Raw genomic sequence first — 19,640 nt, forward strand, 5'->3', positions numbered from 1 at the left:
GTGAATTATACCTCAATAAAACTATTATTAAAAATATCGATTTTGTGCTTCAAAAGTTAGAAAGAGAAGTAAAACTATCAAAAAACAAAAAACAACAGGATGATAATAAACAGTTTGCCCGGCATATCAAGAACAGCAGATGCTTAATTGGTCTGCTGACAACAGACAATTTTACTGTTGTTTCACCAGATACTTCTAATTCTAAGGAAAGACCTAATATTAAGGAACAATGCATATTCTCACATATAAGTTTACACACAAACACATGTGTAAATTAAGCTTCAAAGATTCTCTGAAGAGCTCATGTCAGAAATTTTATGAGCTGTAAGAAAAAGAAGTGTATATAAAATTAATTTAAGACAGATTTTCATAACAAAATCTCTCTTTTAGAGTGAGTATATAATCTCTCAGATGAGGTAGCCAATTAATGTTAGTAACTAAAAAAGAGTTCTCCACACAAATAAAAGTGTTAAGAAGTACAAGTTTTGAATCACCTATTTTGCAATCAGGAACTAATTATAATGCTTTAATATATTGATATATTATAAAACAATATTTCTGGCTGGGCACAGCAGCTCATGTCTGTAATTCCAGCACTTTAAGAGGTCGAAGCAGAAGGATCCCTTGAGCCCAGGAGTTCAAGACCAGCCTGGACAACATAGTGAGATCTCGTCTCTACAAAAACAATCTTTTATGAAACCTCTACTAACCTGTATTCCCCAAAAACAGACTTGATTTTGTTTAAAAAAATGCCTTAAAAAGCACTTTATCTGACTTATTTTTATTAGTTCTTACTAGCATTTTCTTTCTACATGGAAGCGTTTTTAAGCAAAAGTATCAACAGGCTAAATACAAATCTTCAATGAACATACATGATTTGAGAAAACAAAAAGGTGACAATGTATCTTTTTATTTTTAAACCAGTCAAGTGCAGTAGTGAGAAGGGGGCAAAGAGTAGAACAAGGAGCTGGATCTGTAACTGATGCAGAACAATCAATTGTGATAACTCACTATTTTTGGACCAGCTGACGATATATCTTTTCAACAGAGCTTCTCAAAATTATGAAGATCATATGTGAGAGGAAATTTCTAAACTAAATTTGTATGTAAAGCAAAAGAGGCAGCAAAGATAGTAACAAGAAAATATCAGAGAAAAAAATAAAAAGAGAAGACACGCAGAAAGATTCTGAGTCAAAATTTATATAAAAATGCCACACTGAGGCAAAAAATAACTCTAATTTCCCAAAAGTAGTTATTCATAGAAATTACTATAAAGATATGTAAACATATCAGGAAGATTCTGAATATGACCATTCTTCAGTATACTAAGAAAAAACTTTCCCATATGAAAAGTAATATGGAGATAATAAAGACCCTAACACAATCATTTACTTGTACTATTTAATCTTTAGAAATCATTCTGTCAATTATGAAAATACTAGAAAAACAAACACATTTTAAAACTAAATACAGCTAACTACTTAAAACAACAGAAGCTCTATGCAGACATTTACTAACTTCAACAGGAAGTTTATGACTATAAGAAACAAAAATATCCCAAGTATCCACACAAGAATTTGGAATATATACATATCTATTACCTTACTCTTGTTGCAATTTGAAGGGGAATAAATATATAGGAATCTAAGATCTTTGCTGTAATAAAGTGGCAATGTCGCTAAGAGTTATTTTTTTCCGGTCTCGGACATAAGAATATTGTCTCAAAAAAACCCTTAAGGTATATAATCTGTATATCAAAATGTTAAAAATTAGGTAAATAAGAGCTACTATAAGCACTGTGTTGACCACTGTTTCTCTAAAAGATGGTTAAAATCAAGCAATAGAAAAATTTAGATAACTTACATTGTTGTTGCGGGTTTCTACAGCAGGGAATTTTCTGACTATGAATTTCACAGCAGATTCCAGGTTTTTGTCGATAAGATAGGATGGTTTTGCCTTGGGGTCTCCACATGCCTATAAAACAACAGTAATAAAAAAAAAGTGAAATGCACCCTTCTTCTAAAATCAAAAATAGCAAATCTGCAATTAGAAATTAAAGAGATATTTATTGTTTTTGGTGAGCAGGTGATAAAATGAATAGGCAAAGTGCAGGGATTGTCACAGCTGAAATATGCAATGGGAGACAGTACAGAGATGTTCTTCTACTGAAAAAAATGCATGGAAAGTTTCGAAGCAGTTAGCGCAGAACAGCAGTGAAGGAAAAAGCTCAAACCTAAAAAAAAGAAAAAGAAAAAAAATTCTTGGTTTGAGGTAGGATTGTATTCATCTGAAGCTAATAAAATATTACAAAATTAAATATTCAGTAGAGTACTAGACATGTTTCTTTCTAAGTGTTATAAAATAAAAGCTTATGTTTAAATGTCTTTTCCAAAATGTTTTCCTCATTCACTTTAAACATTTTAATACAAGAGCCCTAGTTCAAAAGAACTGGAAGCTGCTAAAATTGTCTTTATAGTGCTAAGGTGTGTTGTCTGATTCTCTGAACATCTGAGTTACAACACTGTTTTCCATCATACCAGCAGCACTTCAAACAATGAATCTACATCTGTTCTATATATCATAAGCACAGAACAAATGGATATGTTTACGTTTTGACCGTATCAGCAGTACAGCATTCTCTGCAGTAAACTGTAAGGCACTATACAAATGTAAGGTATTATTATTAGAAAGAACTTTCTACCTGAACTATTACAATATAGAATATAATCTTGAATACTGTTCCTGTTTTATTACATGACATTAAATTAACTGCTTGCTAGCGAGATGTTATTCCTTAGGGAATTACTAAAATTATAACATTTCTATTTAACTTCTTTTTCTTGCATTTTGAAAAGGATGTGTCCTTTGGAAAGTTACATCTGTCTGCCATGTGTGAGGAAATACACTACTGCAATTTTATAGTTTTCCATTGTTTACTATGGCTATGTTGTGGATTGCAGAAAGAGAAGTTATGAAACATGAAACTGATCTGAAAGCGGGCAAGCGGGCAGAGGGAAGGTGAAAAGCTTTGCAAACCTTCCAAACTTGTCCTTGCTGGGGAAGCATTGTAATAAAAAGAGAGAAAATTACGTGTAAACAATGATTGTCAAACTATGATATACGTTTCAGAAGAAAACTTATGCACTGCAGACTATGAATAACAGAACAAGATTAGAATTATATGGTGCTACAATTTTAAAGGTATTCTAAGTAGCGAGTTTCAGTATAAAATAAATTTATAGAGTTTATACTGTTCATATAAACACTACTGTGTACGTGTACAATCAGGTCAGTTTCTTGGTGCTCTTTCTAAACCAACTTAAAATAATACTAGAAAGAAGGAAAATAAAGACTACATGCAGCTATAAAAACAGGAGCAAAACCATCAGTGAAATTTTACATACCTTAAAAAGAAACGGTAGCCGAGAATAAAAATAAATTGTTATTGGATGACTTTTGTATTTCAGCTCAAATTGTAACTATTTTTCAAACATCACCTAACTTCCTACCATGCCAAAGTATAAAAATCAATGTTAACATTCCTATATTTTCCAAATGGAAACAGGAATGCAGTAAGAAATCTCTTAATTCTCAAATATAATTAAATAGAATCTTAACAAATTTAGAACTTCATAATCTTTAACCAGATTGACATTACTACTATGTAAATTCCATTTCAACATCATAAATATTAAAATATATCCAACTTTCTTTGAGTAGACTATCATTTCTTTAAAATATTCTTAAAATCTTCCAATTTATATTCTTCTCCCCAAATATTATATAATAGCTAAGAATAATAATCACATACTAAAAATTTGCCCAAACACAAATAGCTATAGATTAGCATTGCCTTACATAATCACATAATAAAAATCAAGTGTCATAAACATGCTTGAGGTAGTGCAAAATCCTAAAGTGATTCCAAATTATGTTCAGTTTTTTCATATGTGTTGTCTTTCATATTCTAACTATTGAACAATTTAGCTATCCATTCCTCTATTAGGGACTATCACATATAATGAAAATGACAGATCACCATATCCATTTCCCACAACCACAAATTTTACTGTTTAAGAATGTAAACATATAAACAACTTCGTTGGTTGATAACCAAACAAGTATGTGTGTGCGTATGTGTGTATACACACATACACATATATAAATGAGCAGCTCTTCCTTCTTACACTGAAAACAGAAAGAACAGAATTTCATTTTGTCCAAGTCCAGTGGCTCACGCCTGTAATTCCAGAAATGGGGGCCAAGGGGCTTGAGCCAGAAGTTGGGAGTCCAGCCTGGACAACATAGCATGACCCTGTCTCTACAAAAAAATATTTTAAATTAGCTTGTAGAGAAGTAAGCTCAGGGCTTTAAGAGAAAAAAAAATTATAAGGGTGTGGTGGTGCACAACTGTACTCCTAGCTACTTGGGAAGCTGAGGGAGAAGATCACTTGAGCTCAGGAATTCAAGGCTACAGAGCTGTAATCACACCACTGTACCGCAGCCTGAGCCACAGAGTGAAGCTCTGTCTCTTAAAACTAAAAACTAAAAAAAAAAAAAAAAAAAAATTCAGAAAAAAATAAAGGACTATATAATCTGCTTTTCCTGGAATTGATTTACCTTTTCCACACTGCTCAGTGGACCTTATCTAACATACTTAATTGGGAGGCAGTATGTCTCAAAGGTTAAAAACAAATATTCTGGAATAAAACTGGCTGAGTTTCAATTTTCATGACTTACTAGCCATGGGACCTGGAATATATTACAAAATATCTCCTAACCTATGTTTCTTTGTCTGTAAAATGGGGAAATTAGTACTTACCTCACAGGGTTATTATAAGGATTAGAAGAGAGATAAAGAAACCATGTAAAGCATTTAGCAAAATGATAAGCACATAAGTGCTCTAAAAATGCTAGCTGCTTTTTAATAATAGCTATAATGATGATAATTATCCAAGTCTAATATGAATAGTAATCATAGTAACAGTCTTTATCATAATATATATATACAACTAGCAAGTTAGTGTTAACTTCCTTATGCAACTATTAAATACAATCCCCTCAATCAAATATTTCCTTTATTCACTTTAAGCCTAAACATCTAAATATAGCCTAAATACAGCCTAAAGTCTACATTTGCTGTAACTGTACAGAGTTTAACCTAATTGTTAAGAACCTGAGTTTCAAGACAGGCTGTCCATGTTTAAAATCTTGGCACCATCACTTAACAGCTGTGTACCCATGAGCAAGTCATTCTATCTGTGCCTCAGTTTCTTCAACTGTTAAACAGATAATTACAACCTATGCTAAAAAGTTTTTATGTTCACTACATGAAAGTGTTATCTGTAGACTTTACAAGAGTATTTGGCATACCAAGAGCTCCCAAAAAATGCCAATTAAAAATAAGAGGTTAATATATACAGAAGTACTAGGTCCCATCTTATCTTTTTCTAAAATCCACTTACTTGATTTATTTGCTTAATAACAAGAGAGACACTTGTATGGGAAATACTTACACAAAAAAGAAGAAGTATATGAAAAAAATAAACTGACATGACTAAAAGTTATCAGCTAGGTAAAATATATCCTGGCAAAGAACCATAACAAATAATTCAGGTAAGAAGGCTGATTGGGCAGGGTGGCTCACAACTGTAATCCTGGCACTTTGGGAGGCTCAGGTGGGAGGATCACTTGAGGACAGAAACTAGAGACCGGCCTGGGCAACATAGCAAGATCCTATCTCTACAAAAAAATTTTTAAAAAAACTTTAAGGTTTCCTACCATACTAAAACAGTATAGAAAATTCCAAATAACCAGAAGTTATAGTTTATAAAAATTCATCTTATTCCCCACCCAAACTTAAAAAACTTTCATTTTGAGGATAAGAAAATCACAACTTGCATTTTCAGAAAACAGCCTGCTATTGGTATACTTGAAACCATATATCTTTCTATTACATCTACAATATTACACAAAATTAACCTTAACTCCAAGTTATCACCTTTTGAAGTATCAAATTTTTAAAAACTAAATACACAATTAAACTTAGTTATCAAAACATTTTAGACTAATATATTTCAGAAAGGCTTACCAGAAAGACGTAATCAAAAGATTTAACAAATTACCAATTCAATTAAACATTTGAGCACTTCTATCCCCCATACTCCCAAAAATAGAAAAAAAGGAAAGGTGAATACAGTGTAAAATGATGGCTAAATCCCTGAATTTTATAGCCCTACCAAAAAAAAAACTTTTTCAGAGAATTGACTAAAAGAGGTATTTCACTACACAGAAAGAAAACTATGTATAAAGTACAGAATTGAAAAAACAAAAACTCCCCCAAGTACCCTGTTTTACTTTATCTTGAGTCAGCATATTTTCATAAAACATAAAATACTATAATTTCAAATTTCAGAAGATCTAAAATAAATTTAAATATTTATATACTTAAATTTCCAGTTCTCAGAATTGGAACTTTATTCTCCATGAATATTCTAATTATAATATTTTAAAAGTCAGGATTATTTTATGTGACAGATAAAATTACAGTGATGTTAAAGGATATACTTAAACATAGTAATTAAAACCCTTGTCTCTTGGGTCAAGTGCATAATAGCCTATATGACCTTAGGCAAGTTGCCTAACCTCTCAGCCTCAGTTACCTAACCCATAAATTGAGGATATTATTACTACCTACTGCATAGGGTACACTGTTAAAATATTTAAAAGATAAGATACACATAAACTGTTTATTTAGGTGCCTGGCACATATGTAGCTAATAAATAAGTTCCAAATAATTTTTTAAATAAAACTTCTTTATATACATGGATATACATAGTGAGTTCTCAATTATGGAAACAAGATTTTCCATAAAAATTCTAGGCTGGGCTCAGTGGCTCACGCCTGTAATCCCAGCACTTTGGGAGGCCGAGGTGGGCAGATCGCGAGGTCAGGAGTTCGAGACCAGCCTAGCCAACACGGTGAAACCCCGTTTCTACTAAAAATACAAAAAAAAAAAAAAAATAGCCAGGCATGGTCTGGCGCCTGTAATCCCAGCTACTCGGGAGGCTGAGGCAGGAGAATCGCTTGAACCCGGAAGGCTCAGGTTGCAGTGAGCCAAGATCGCGCCACTGCACTCCAGCCTGGGCAACAAGAGTGAAACTCTGTCTCAAAAAAAACAGAACAAAAACTATAGGTCAGTAGTCAATTCAATATCTCTAAGTTCCTTTTAAAACACAAATCTGATGTTATTAGTAAAAATGAAGGACAAGGATGTTTCAGAAAACTACACAATATATTATCCGGGCCACAAAAGAAACATCTTTGATTAGAAACATCAAGCCTAGACCCTATGCCATTTTAAAGTATGACTTTAAAACACATCTTTCTGCCACTCTACCACAAACCCCCATACTGAGGCCTTTCCTCAAGCTATTACAGCATAGGATTACATACCACAGCTTAACTTTACATGGTTAATGTTACTATTTTTCCAAGAACTTACCATGATGCCAAAAAAAAAAAAATACAGATTTTTAAAATTCCTCTTATCTATTCACAAGAGATTAAGCAACAATCAAGACACCAAAAAAAAAGACTGCTCAGTAGCTCACACCTGCAATCCCAGCACTTGCGGAGGCCAAGGCAGGAGAATTGCTGGAGCCCACAAGTTTGAGACCACCTTGGGCAAGAGGGAGACCCCATCTCTACAAAATGTTTAAAAATTAGCCAAACGTGGTGGTAAATATCTGTGGTCCCAGCTACCTGGGAGGCTAAGATGGAAGGACTGCTTGAGCCAGGGAGGTTGAGTCTACAGTGAGCCCTGTTCACAACCACTGCAAACTCCAGCCTAGGCAAGAGTGAGATCCTGACTCGAAAAAAAAAAAAAAGAGAGAGAAGGAAAAAAAACAACAAAATAATCAAGATACAAAAGATGTTGGAAGTAAAAAGAACATTTACTGTGCAATTATTGTGTGCAAAACACCTATGCTTTAGAAATTATCTAAATTATCACTCAACAGAAAGGAAAGGAGCTTCTGAAAAATTAAGTAACTTGATCAAGATTTCACAACTACTGACAGGACCTACAGAGAAATTCATACCTGATTCCAAAACACTATCTAAAAATATATGTCCCCTCCCAAAAATAATGTTTAAAAACATGCTCCACTTATTCAAAACCTCCGCTGCGTAAAACCTCAGGAAGCAGTTGCTATCACGGTAAAAATCTGATCAGTTCAATCCATTTTATTTTTTTGAGACAGCATCTTGCTATATTGCCCAGGCTGGACTTGAACTCCTGGTCTCAAGAGATCCTTCTGCCTCAGCCTCCTAAGTACCTGGGATTACAAGCACGCACTACTACTGTGCCTAGCTTCAGTTTTATTTTTTAATTTCTATTCTAACTCAGGAATAAAACACATTCCTTTGCTAAAATATGGAAGAACAATTATTTTCTAGTACAATAATTGGAAAAATGCCAAAATAGGGAAGAACAAAATGATTTTCTAGTACAATGAATTAACTGAAAAAATATGAACAAGATCTCAGGAGTCAGAGTGAGAATGCTATTCGTGAGGGCACAGAAACCAGCCCCATCTGAATAATGTCAAGGATGAGGAGAAAAATACAAAATGTGGCCAATTTAGACTCGAAAGAGGAATTTGACTTAATAACCAAGAAACACCACACGTTTTGCTAAACTGAAGGAATAAAGGGACAAAGATTCTTCCCAGAGTTTTCAACAAATTGAAATTAATACCTAGAGGAAGAATAGACGTTACCTGAAATTATGGAATGTAAAAGTAATATATACCTACGATTATTTTATGTTCCAATTTTTTAAATAATGAAAATATTACAGTATGAAAATTGTCCATAAGTACTGGAAAACTTTATATCAAGAGCAAAATAAGACTCAAATTCATCAGTAGTTAGCTTTCCGATTATTTTTTTTCCTCCTGTGTTATGATGTATATTTTGGCCAACCAATCTGCTTTAAGTTAGCACTTTCCCTCTTAGGTAGGTAAAAAGAAAAGAGAGCAATCTACTGCTAGTAACTTGGATTAAGAGGCTTGATAACGGCACAGTGAGCTGTGTTTGAGCCACTGCACTCCAGCCTGGGAGACAGAGTGAGACCCTGTCTCAAAAAAAAAAAAAAAAAAGACTGGACTGTGTGGTAGATAGAGCTCCCTCTCCCCTCTCCCCTCTCCCCTCTCCCCTCTCCCCTCTCCCCTCCCCCCTCCCCCCTCTCCCCTCTCCCCTCTCCCCTCTCCCCTCTCCCCTCTCCCCTCTTTCCACGGTCTCCCTCTGATGCCGAGCCGAAGCTGGACGGTACTGCTGCCATCTCAGCTCACTGCAACCTCCCTGCCCGATTCTCCTGCCTCAGCCTGCCGAGTGCCTGCGATTGCAGGCGTGCGCCGCCACGCCTGACTGGTTTTCGTATTTTTTTGGTGGAGACGGGGTTTCGATGTGTCGGCTGGGCTGGTCTCCAGCTCCTAACCGCGAGTGATCCGCCAGCCTCGGCCTCCCGAGGTGCCGGGATTGCAGACGGAGTCTCGTTAACTCAGTGCTCAATGGCGCCCAGGCTGGAGTGCAGTGGCGTGATCTCGGCTCGCTACAACCACCTCCCAGCCGCCTGCCTTGGCCTCCCTAAGTGCCGAGATTGCAGCCTCTGCCTGGCAGCCACCCCGTCTGGGAAGTGAGGAGCGTCTCCGCCTGACTGCCCATCGTCTGGGATGTGAGGAGCCCCTCTGCCTGGCTGCCCAGTCTGGAAACTGAGGAGCGTCTCTGCCCGGCCGCCATCCCATCTAGGAAGTGAGGAGCGCCTCTTCCCGCCCGCCATCACATCTGGGAGGTGAGGAGCGTCTCTGCCCGGCCGCCCATCGTCTGAGATGTGGGGAGCACCTCTGCCCTGCCGCCCCATCCGGGATGTGAGGAGTGTCTCTGCCCGGCCGCCCTGTCTGAGAAGTGAGGAGCCCCTCCGCCCGGCAGCCACCCCGTCTGAGAAGTGAGGAGCGTCCTCCCTCCTCGTCTGGGAGGGAGGTGGGGGGGTCAGCCCCCCGCCCAGCCAGCCGCCCCGTCCGGGAGGTGAGGGGCACCTCTGCCCGGCCGCCCCTACCGGGAAGTGAGGAGCCCCTCTGCCCGGCCAGCCGCCTCGTCCGGGAGGGAGGTGGGGGGGTCAGCCCCCCGCCCAGCCAGCCGCCCCGTCCGGGAGGCGAGGGGTGCCTCTGCCTGGCCGCCCCTACTGGGAAGTGAGGAGCCCCCCTCCCGGCCAGCCGTCCCATCCGGGAGGGAGGTGGGGGGATCAGCCCCCTGCCCGGCCAGCCGCCCTGTCCAGGAGGTGGGGGGGGCGCCTCTGCCCGGCCGCCCCTACTGGGAAGTGAGGAGCCCCTCTGCCCGGCCAGCCGCCTCGTCCGGGAGGGAGGTGGGGGGGTCAGCCCCCCGCCTGGCCAGCCGCCCCATCCGGGAGGTGAGGGGCGCCTCTGCCCGGCCGCCCCTTCTGGGAAGTGAGGAGCCCCTCTGCCCGGCCAGCCGCCCCGTCCGGGAGGGAGGTGGGGGGGTCAGCCCCCCGCCCGGCCAGCCGCCCCGTCCGGGAGGGAGGTGGGGGGGTCAGCCCCCCGCCCGGCCAGCCGCCCCGTCCGGGAGGGAGGTGGGGGGGTCAGCCCCCCGCCCGGCCAGCCGCCCCGTCCGGGAGGGAGGTGGGGGGGTCAGCCCCCCGCCCGGCCAGCCGCCCCGTCCGGGAGGGAGGTGGGGGGTCGGCCAGCCGCCCCGTCCGGGAGGGAGGTGGGGGGTCAGCCCCCCGCCCGGCCAGCCGCCCCGTCCGGGAGGGAGGTGGGGGGGTCAGCCCCCCGCCCGGCCAGCCGCCCCGGCCGGGAGGGAGGTGGGGGGATCAGCCCCCCGCCCGGCCAGCCGCCTTGTCTGGGAGGTGAGGGGCGCCTCTGCCCGGCCGCCCCTACCGGGAAGTGAGGAGCCCCTCTGCCCGGCCAGCCGCCCCCTCCGGGAGGGAGGTGGGGGGGTCAGCCCCCCGCAGGGCCAGCCGCCCCGTCGGGGAAGTGAGGGGCGCCTCTGCCCGGCCGCCCCTACTGGGAAGTGAGGAGCCCCTCTGCCCGGCCAGCCGCCCTGTCCGGGAGGGAGGTGGGGGGTCAGCCCCCCACCCGGCCAGCCGCCCCGTCCGGGAGGGAGGTGGGGGGGTCAGCCCCCCGCCCGGCCAGCCGCCCCGTCCGGGAGGTGAGGGGCGCTTCTGCCCGGCCGCCCCTACTGGGAAGCGAGGAGCTCCTCTGCCCGGCCACCACCCCATCTGGGAGGTGTACTCAACAGCTCATTGAGAACGGGCCATGAAGACAATGGCGGTTTTGTGGAATAGAAAGGGGGGAAAGGTGGGGAAAAGATTGAGAAATCGGATGGTTGCTGTGTCTGTGTAGAAAGAGGTAGACATGGGAGACTTTTCATTTTGTTCTGTACTAAGAAAAATTCTTCTGCCTTGGGATCCTGTTGATCTGTGACCTTACCCCCAACCCTGTGCTCTCTGAAACATGTGCTGTATCCACTCAGGGTTGAATGGATTAAGGGCGGTGCAAGATGTGCTTTGTTAAACAGATGCTTGAAGGCAGCATGTTCGTTAAGAGTCATCACCACTCCTTAATCTCAAGTACCCAGGGACACAAACACTGCGGAAGGCCGCAGGGTCCTCTGCCTAGGAAAACCAGAGAACTTTGTTCACTTGTTTATCTGCTGACCTTCCCTCCACTATTGTCCTGTGACCCTGCCAAATCCCCCTCTGCGAGAAACACCCAAGAATGATCAATAAAAAAGAAAAAAAAAAAAAAAAAAAAGAGGCTTGATAACAAAGTATACTGAAATTATTGGAAATGCTTTCAAATTAATGTAATTTTATCAATAACTACCTCTTAACTAGAGCCAATAATTGAGATCTAAAAATATAGAAATCACAGTTATTGTCCTTTAGACACAAGTTCTGAGAAAGTCATGAACTTGAAAAACTTCAACCCATTATACACTTCAAAATTAGTGATTCAAAAAAAAGAAAAAAATTTAGTGATTCAAATGAGTTATTAATTACCATTCCATTTACAAGAAGATATATATGTCACTGTTGCCTTTAAACAGTTTTCAGCTTCCAATATACAGGATCATCTCAGTTTATGAAGCAAAGGTGTTCTTGCAGTTTTTTAAAGTATATATACTGTCATACCTTTGCGGTTAAAAAGAAATTGTTATTTAAAGGACTACTGTGGAACACATACTTCTGAAATACAAATAATTATTCTGTCTTAGCAGTAAGTAGATGTCAAATTGTATCAGGCAGTAAAATAGAATAGTGAGGAATGTTTCCTAAAAGGTAGTCTTGAGCTTAATTTAATCTGGGGGTGGGGGGGGGAATGAACATTTATTAAGTGTCCACTATGTTCCAAGCCCCAGAAATAGAACTAGTAACAACAGCCACCATTTCCTCAGCTCTTACGCTTGCTACAAGGCACTGTACCAATACTTCCTATGGATTCACTCATTTAATTCTCCTCTTAACCTATGAGGTTAATAAAAGCGTATTCCAAAAACGTGAGATAACTGGAATATCTATTTAAGATTACAAGAGTTAGAATCAATAAGACTAGCAAGGCTTAGAAAGCCAAAAAATACAGCTTGAAGCATAACAGAAGCTGAGAGCAAATAAGTACCATGGAGCTGGTTTTGCTAGTAGAGAGCCAATGTGCAGCCTTCCAGAAATTTAGTTATAATCCAGACAACTAAATTAAATCACCACAGTTAATAATTAGCAGGAAAAGAAATTACAGGTATTTAAGAATTTACATTTCAGTTATTTCAGTAGTTAACATTGGAACAATTTCAGGGATTTTTTTCTGTTCAAGTTAAGTTTGGGTCAGGATCCAGATGTATGGAATTTGTAAAAACCTTCCAAGAGGATTCTATTATGTATCCCTGGCTAGGAACCACTGATCTCCTCACTTTGTAAGTAACCTACAGCCCAGAAATGTTAAATAACTTGTTCAAACTAAAAAAAAAATCAGAGCATTATCTAGAATCTAGCTCTCTCAACTCACAGAATATTCTGCAAGTACGGAAAATGTTTAGAAAATAAGTGAAGTTTAGAGGTTATATGCCTGCAAGAAGAGCATTACTATTTTATACTCTAACACAGTCATGCATTGCTTAATGTCATCAGATGATTTCATCATTGTGTGAACATCAGAGTGTACTTACATAAACCTAGATGGTATAGCCATACACCCAGGGTACATGGGATATAGCCTACTGCTTTCATGCTACAAACCTGTACAATGAGAATACTGCAGGCAATTGCAACATAATGGTATGTATTTTTGTATCTAAATGTATCTAAACATAAAAAAAAACAGTAAGAATACAGTGTTATCTTATGGGACTACTGTGTATAGGCAGTCCATCATTTAAGTGTTATGTGAAATATCATTATGCAGAATGACTGTATTTTGTTATCTTTATACAGATGCTCCTCAACTTAACAATAGGGTTACATTCCAATAAACCTATCTTTAATTGAAAATATCGTAAATCAGCCAGGTGCGGTAGCTTACACCTGTAATCCCAGTACTTTGGGAGGCTGAAGCGAGTGGATTGCTCGACCCCAGGAGACAGAGACCAGCCTGAGCAACACGGTGAAACCCCAACTCTATCAAAAAAAATACAAAAATTAGCCTGGCATGGTGGCATGTGCCTATAGTCCCAGCTACTCGGAAGGCTGAGGTGGGAGGATCGCCTGAGCCAGGAGGCAGAGGCTGCAGTGAGCTGAGATCGTGCCATTGTACTCCAGCTTGTATGACAGAGCTAGACCCTGTCTCCAAAAAAAGAGAAGAAATGCATTTAACACACCTAACCTACCTAACATCATAGTTTAGCCTAGCCTACCTTAAACACTTACATTAGACTACAGTTGAGTAAATTATCTGGTAATACAGTACACTGCAGAGTATCAGATCACAAGAAAGTATCATACCACTTCCTACTGCATGCCATAGCTTTTGTGCCAACAAGAAGTCAACAAATTGTTAAGTCAAACCATCACAAGTTGGGGACCCTCTGTATATCCTACTGAATAAAAACTCTGCAATCTGAAATAGTAACTAGTTAGTTTCTGTCACTGGCTGCCTGAAGTTTCTATTCATACTTCAAAACCAAGTACAAATGTGACTCTCCTCTTTACCATCTCTCCCAGATTATAATCTTTAATTCCCTTCTCAAGACTCCCACAATCCTACTTACACACTGCATTTTAGTTAAATATCTATACATCTCTCTCCCCACTAAGACACTAATTTCTTGGCACTAGAGACTTCATCTTAATTTACCTCTATTTCCCTCATGCCAGGGAACACATTCAATAAACGAAGAGTAAATGAATAAATTAAAAGGGAAAACCTCAATATTTGAGAGTAACTGAAAGAATAGCTCATATGATGGCTTATAAAACAGTTTTAAAGATGCAATTTTATTACTATCTAAAATAATCAACTATGCAATAACAAAGCATTTTCCAGTATGGGTTCTTCTACTTAAAACAAGAGAATCATTTCAAACTGGCACATATACAACCCTACTTACAAACTAACAATTCAGTAGCTTATAAAGTTATAAAGATGGGCAGACAGTGAATTTTTGAAGTCACTCATTTATGTTATGTTTGAGTTTTTGACAATAAACATATATTCCTCTGGTAATCATTAAAAAATTTTAAAGTTACTTAACAATTCCATAAAGGAAACAAAAGATGGATTATTTATCATTGCTACTTAAAAATTAAAAATAATTATTTTCCTAAGCATCTCTGGAACACGCTTCTGCATCTGATTGACCAAAAGAGAAAATAACACCCTAAGTGGAAACAAATACAATACTGAAAGGGAAAACTAAAACCAGTTCCCCTCCCTTTACCCTGCACTGCTCCCTTCACAAACATCTTTTCTTCCCCCACTAAATAAGCAGATACTGGCTAAAGACTTTCAATTTTACAATGCTAGTCCTGTTAAATTTTTCCTTAGAAAATAAATTTATCCAAAATAATGAGAAAAGGATAGGGAAAGAAAGAAAAATATTCCTCTAATGTTTTTAAAGAAGTAAAACTGCATTTAAACCACCACAATACTCCACTTTAAAAAGTTTGTAATAGTTGTATGGGTTTTTTTTTTTTCTCATTCTCTGTCCTTTACAGTACAGGCAGAAATTTAACAGGAGGAAAAGACGCAAGTATTAACTAAGATCTTTTTAATACAGAGATTAATCTCATGTTGGTAATGGTGGAGGAAAAGAAAGGAGAAGGAAAAAAAGAAGAGAGTAAACCACACACACAAAAATTTAACTGAGCAAAATGTTTTCTTTGGGTATTTGGCAGTTTTGTTGAACAGTTATACAATTTCAGAAAAACAATGTTGCCCAAAAGAGATGCTCAGATTCCTAAATACTATTTTCACATATTACCATCCTCTACCTTCAGAAGCAATTCTGTGAAGTACGTAGGGCAGGCATTATGCTCCCTACATTACAGAAAACTAAACTGAGTTCAGTTATTGTTTAAAATGAAACATAATTTCTACTCTACTACTTCACCATAAAATCATAAAGATAGAGCTGGAATAGACTTTAGTGTTCCTTTTACAGTTAATTTTCCCCATTTTACAGATGAGGAAAAGTGAAGCTCAAGAAAGTCAAATTACTAACCAATGTTAGAGAACTCTCAGTGACAGAATGAAGATTGGAATGCAAGTCTCTTAACTTCTCGCCCAGTGCTCTTAATCCCACCACCACACAAGTTGCCATGCTGGAACCTTTAAAAATGTTACAAATCTCTACATGAGTGAGTCACATTATTAGGTCTGGAAAAGGGAAACCATATATTTAAAAACCAAAAAAAAAAGGAATTAAGCAACAAATAAATTTAAATGTAAAGCTACCAATAACCTTCAAGTCTTTTCCCTAAAATCCGCTTTTATGTGTTCCTACATCCTCCGTCAAACTACAAGTTCCCTAAAATTCCCATAAATTGTAAATATTAAGATCTCAAAATTTTTGACTGATGAAATTAAAAAAAAAACATTCTTCAGTAATCATGCTCCAACTTCCCTAATAAGCATCAAAGCATATTATTGACAATAGTAAGTTATTTTACTTAACTATTTTTCATTGTATATGTTCACTAAAATATCATTTCCACTGTATACTTCCAATTGAAACAGAGTAATTAGATCTGGTAGACAATCTAATGCACATGCATTAATGAAAATGTGATAATTGATTGGCAAACATGTATTATGAGGTGGAAGGTTTTTTTTTTAGGACTAGAAGAGGTTGAGATTGAAAAGAGTATGTGGTTTATAATGCAGTAAGAATGCAGACAGCATGAACCTAATAAACACATGGTGAACAGATCTTACTCACTTCTTTGGCAAGATATTTGAACAAATGTTTCAATTCCTAGCCAGCTGGGAAGATATGCCAGACTCACAGACAATTCTATAGGCTGAAAGATCCAAAATCTTATCTGATTCATTTACATGCAAAATTACACAAAGGGAGCAAACCCAAGGGTATTATTATTAAAACTAGAGCACACAGGTTTTGAGAGAGAGGAGGGAAGTAATTCAATCATTTCAACCTGGCCTAACTGAAGGCCTCGAGTATCAGATAAGGCCCTAAATACTCTAGTATTTCAAAAATTACACTGTCCCTGCCCAGAGAAAATTCACACTCAAGCAAGGTAAGCAATGTATTTCTTAAGAAACTAAAAATATAAGGCAAGTGCTAAAATATGACGTTTCAATAAATCAAAATATTTGACATGGATATAATAATGATCACATTCGATGCATTTTAACTTTCACAAGTTCAATAATACAAGAGGCTGAAGCTTCCCAAAACAGGAAGTGAAAAAAACAGTGCTTTTGAGAAAAGGCAATGAACTGGAATTATTAGAGTTCAAATGCCCAGAATTTCATTTAATCTTATTTATGAAGGTGGGATATTAAAGTTTGATTGCATTTATCCTACAAAAATATTTAATAAATGCTTAGAAAAGGTATTTTGCCCAAATACCCAAATCACTTTTGATGTTACTCTCACTTCCTCTTTTAGAAACCATCATAACCATTTCCTTTAAACCACAATACCACAGGTCTAGTAACTTTTATAATATTTGACTTGCTCATTTTTGGACAAAATTCATATAGGAATCAATTTCCAAGTTTTTTAAGCAGCACAATCTCCCCGAACAGTTCAGGTCAATGCAACCTCTAAGTAATACTATTTAAAACTGAATTATTCCTAACCTATATAAATTTATAACCTAGGCTCCTTGGTAAATGCAGAGGGGCTTCTTTGTCATGACACTGAGCTCCTGCCACATAAAAGGTAACAAACTGAGTAAGCATGTTGCAGTTACTCTCCAGATAGCACTGGGTTTAGAGTAATAAATCCTTGCAATTAGGTGAGCAACCAGATTTTGTCCTTATCCAAAATTTATCATCATTAAACCAGGACACTCTTTAGAATTAGTGTCTACATCAAATTGTAAAAAATAAATCAATTTTACACTCAAACGCTTGGAAATGAATTTCCAAAAAAAAAAAAAACCTTTCTTCAGAAGCCCTCTCAACCTACAATCTATTGCTATGATTAAACTAAACGGTAACATTCACGATATATTAAAAAGCCAACAAATAGTTATGAAGGTATGACATCAAAGACACATTGGAAACTCGATGGATCTAAATTTTCCAAATATCTCTTTTTCTCTTTATCAAATTGTTTAAAACTTACCAACCTTGCCTTAAGGGGAGAGATTTTGTTGTTTTGTCCTACGATAATGAATGTAATTATTTGTTCTATCTTTACATGGACTTTTCTAAACTTCCAGTGGTCTTCCACTCCTTACTGTACTGAGGACATGTAAAAGCCTTTAAATGGGCCTATTAGCTATAGTTGCTCAAATTATCAGACTATGCTATAAATCAGCAGCAATTGCAACATTTTTACGGTTTTTATTTTGTACAGACACCGAACTTTAAGAAATGGTATTGGAAAATCTAACATGAGGAGGAGTACAGGGGAAAGAGTAGAAGGTTGTTATTCCAGTTCTAGTGACTCACAGCCTAGAAGTATTTCAGAAAATTGGTTCCACCCTCACTTCCCCCTCCTCTCCACCTTCAAAATGAAATAATCCCAAATCGTCAACACACTCTCAATGGCTTTTTATTTAGCAATCTAAAATAAAGTGGCAAAGTGGAGGGGATACGGGATTCATCCAATCAGCCCTTCTCTACCCACATTCCCACACCAAAAAATGGGGATGTGGGGTGTAATCCCTGTTCACTGCTGCCATCTCCGTAAGAATATGGAACACTCAAGTTTTCCTACCCACCTAGAATTTCGCCCACCCACCACCCTCCCTTTCCTATGGGCCCCGTCATGGGGGCGGGGGCGCCGAGGAGGGGACAACTCCCGGCTCCCAGCGGCGCCCCCACCCCGTGCGAGGCCCAGCGCCCGATCCCGCCGCCGGGAGCCGGGAAATGGCTTCTCTGCCTTCGGCCGGCCGGCGAACCACAGGGAGAGGCGCCCGGGACTCCGCATTAGGCCGCGGCGCATCCAGGCGACCCCGGGCCGGGCCTCGGGCGGCGACGCCGAGATTTCTACACCTGGCGCCTCCCGCCGCCCCCACCCCACGGCCTCCCTTGCCCTTCATCCCTCCCGGGCCCGCCCGCCTCCGCCGCGGCCTCCCCGGCCCGTGCGCACCTTCTTGATGTTGTAGAGGCGGGTGAGCATGCCGACGCCCCGGTCGTTGAGGATGGTGAGCTTCTCCGCCAGCTTCTGCTGACTGGGCTGCAGCACTGAGCGCGACATGGTGGTGCTGGTGCCGCCGCCGCCGCCGCCGGCCGCCTCGCGCCCAGTCACTGGCCCGCGGCCTTCGCAGCAGCCTCTCTCGGGCCTCCTCCCCTCCCGCCCGCGACCTCCGCCTTAGGAGAGCGCGCCCATGGCCCTCGCGCCCCAATCCCGCGCCGGCGACAGAGCGAGCCGCGGCGGACTTCTCGGAGCCCCTTCTCCCGCAGCAGCCCGCGCCCCAGCAGCCTCCTGCCTTCCGCCCGCCGCCCTTCCGCCCCCACCCCCGGCGCTCTCCGCCCCAGCCCCCAACGAGCCGCCTTCCCCGGCTGCTCCACTAGGTGTGGCGGCGGCGGCGGCGGCGGCGTCTCCGGCGGCTGAGAACGAGGCCGCTTCCCGCAGCCCCGGACGGGCCCTCGGTCACCTGATCGGCAGCGCCGGCGCCCCCGCGAGGCCGGACGGGGAACTGCGGCCGACGGGCCCTCGGCCTGGCCTCGCCGCCGCCGCTCTGGCCCTGGCCCTGGCCCGGACCGCCCACTACGCCTGATGCCGGGATGGGAGTCCCAAGCGGGGACTGAGTGGGGTCGCGTTCTGTGCTCTTTCCACTTCGCCCCACACCCCACTCCTTCAAGTTCCCAAAAGTTGCCTTTCCGCACCACCCTTCTAAAGAAACCGGCAGAAACTCTGCTGGGAGGCGGGGTGTTTTCCAGGCGAGTTTCGCTTAAGAGTGGGCTGGTGGCTCCAAGCGCTTTTTCCT

At 40.9% G+C, this 19,640-nt stretch overlaps 1 protein-coding gene across 4 annotated transcripts in view; it reads right to left on the reverse strand.

The window, feature by feature from the left end:
* NCKAP1 (NCK associated protein 1) overlaps window positions 1-19,266 on the reverse strand; it is a 116,857-nt gene extending 97,591 nt beyond the window's left edge. Inside the window, exons 1-3 of one of the 4 annotated variants that reach the window (XM_003823526.6) lie at window positions 18,800-19,266; window positions 3,037-3,054; window positions 1,864-1,974 (exon numbers count right to left, since the gene is read on the reverse strand). In XM_003823526.6, coding sequence (XP_003823574.1) covers window positions 1,864-1,974; window positions 3,037-3,054; window positions 18,800-18,907 — 237 coding nt within the window. In that variant the 5' untranslated portion in view covers window positions 18,908-19,266. The remainder of the gene's footprint in view (window positions 1-1,863; window positions 1,975-3,036; window positions 3,055-18,799) is intronic. The other 3 variants (XM_034954612.3, XM_003823525.5, XM_034954614.3) reach the window with 3 other exon arrangements.
* Between the last annotated feature and the right edge of the window lie 374 nt (window positions 19,267-19,640).

Source organism: Pan paniscus, chromosome 13 (genome assembly GCF_029289425.2).
Source record: "Pan paniscus chromosome 13, NHGRI_mPanPan1-v2.0_pri, whole genome shotgun sequence".
Classification (NCBI taxonomy): domain Eukaryota; kingdom Metazoa; phylum Chordata; class Mammalia; order Primates; family Hominidae; genus Pan; species Pan paniscus.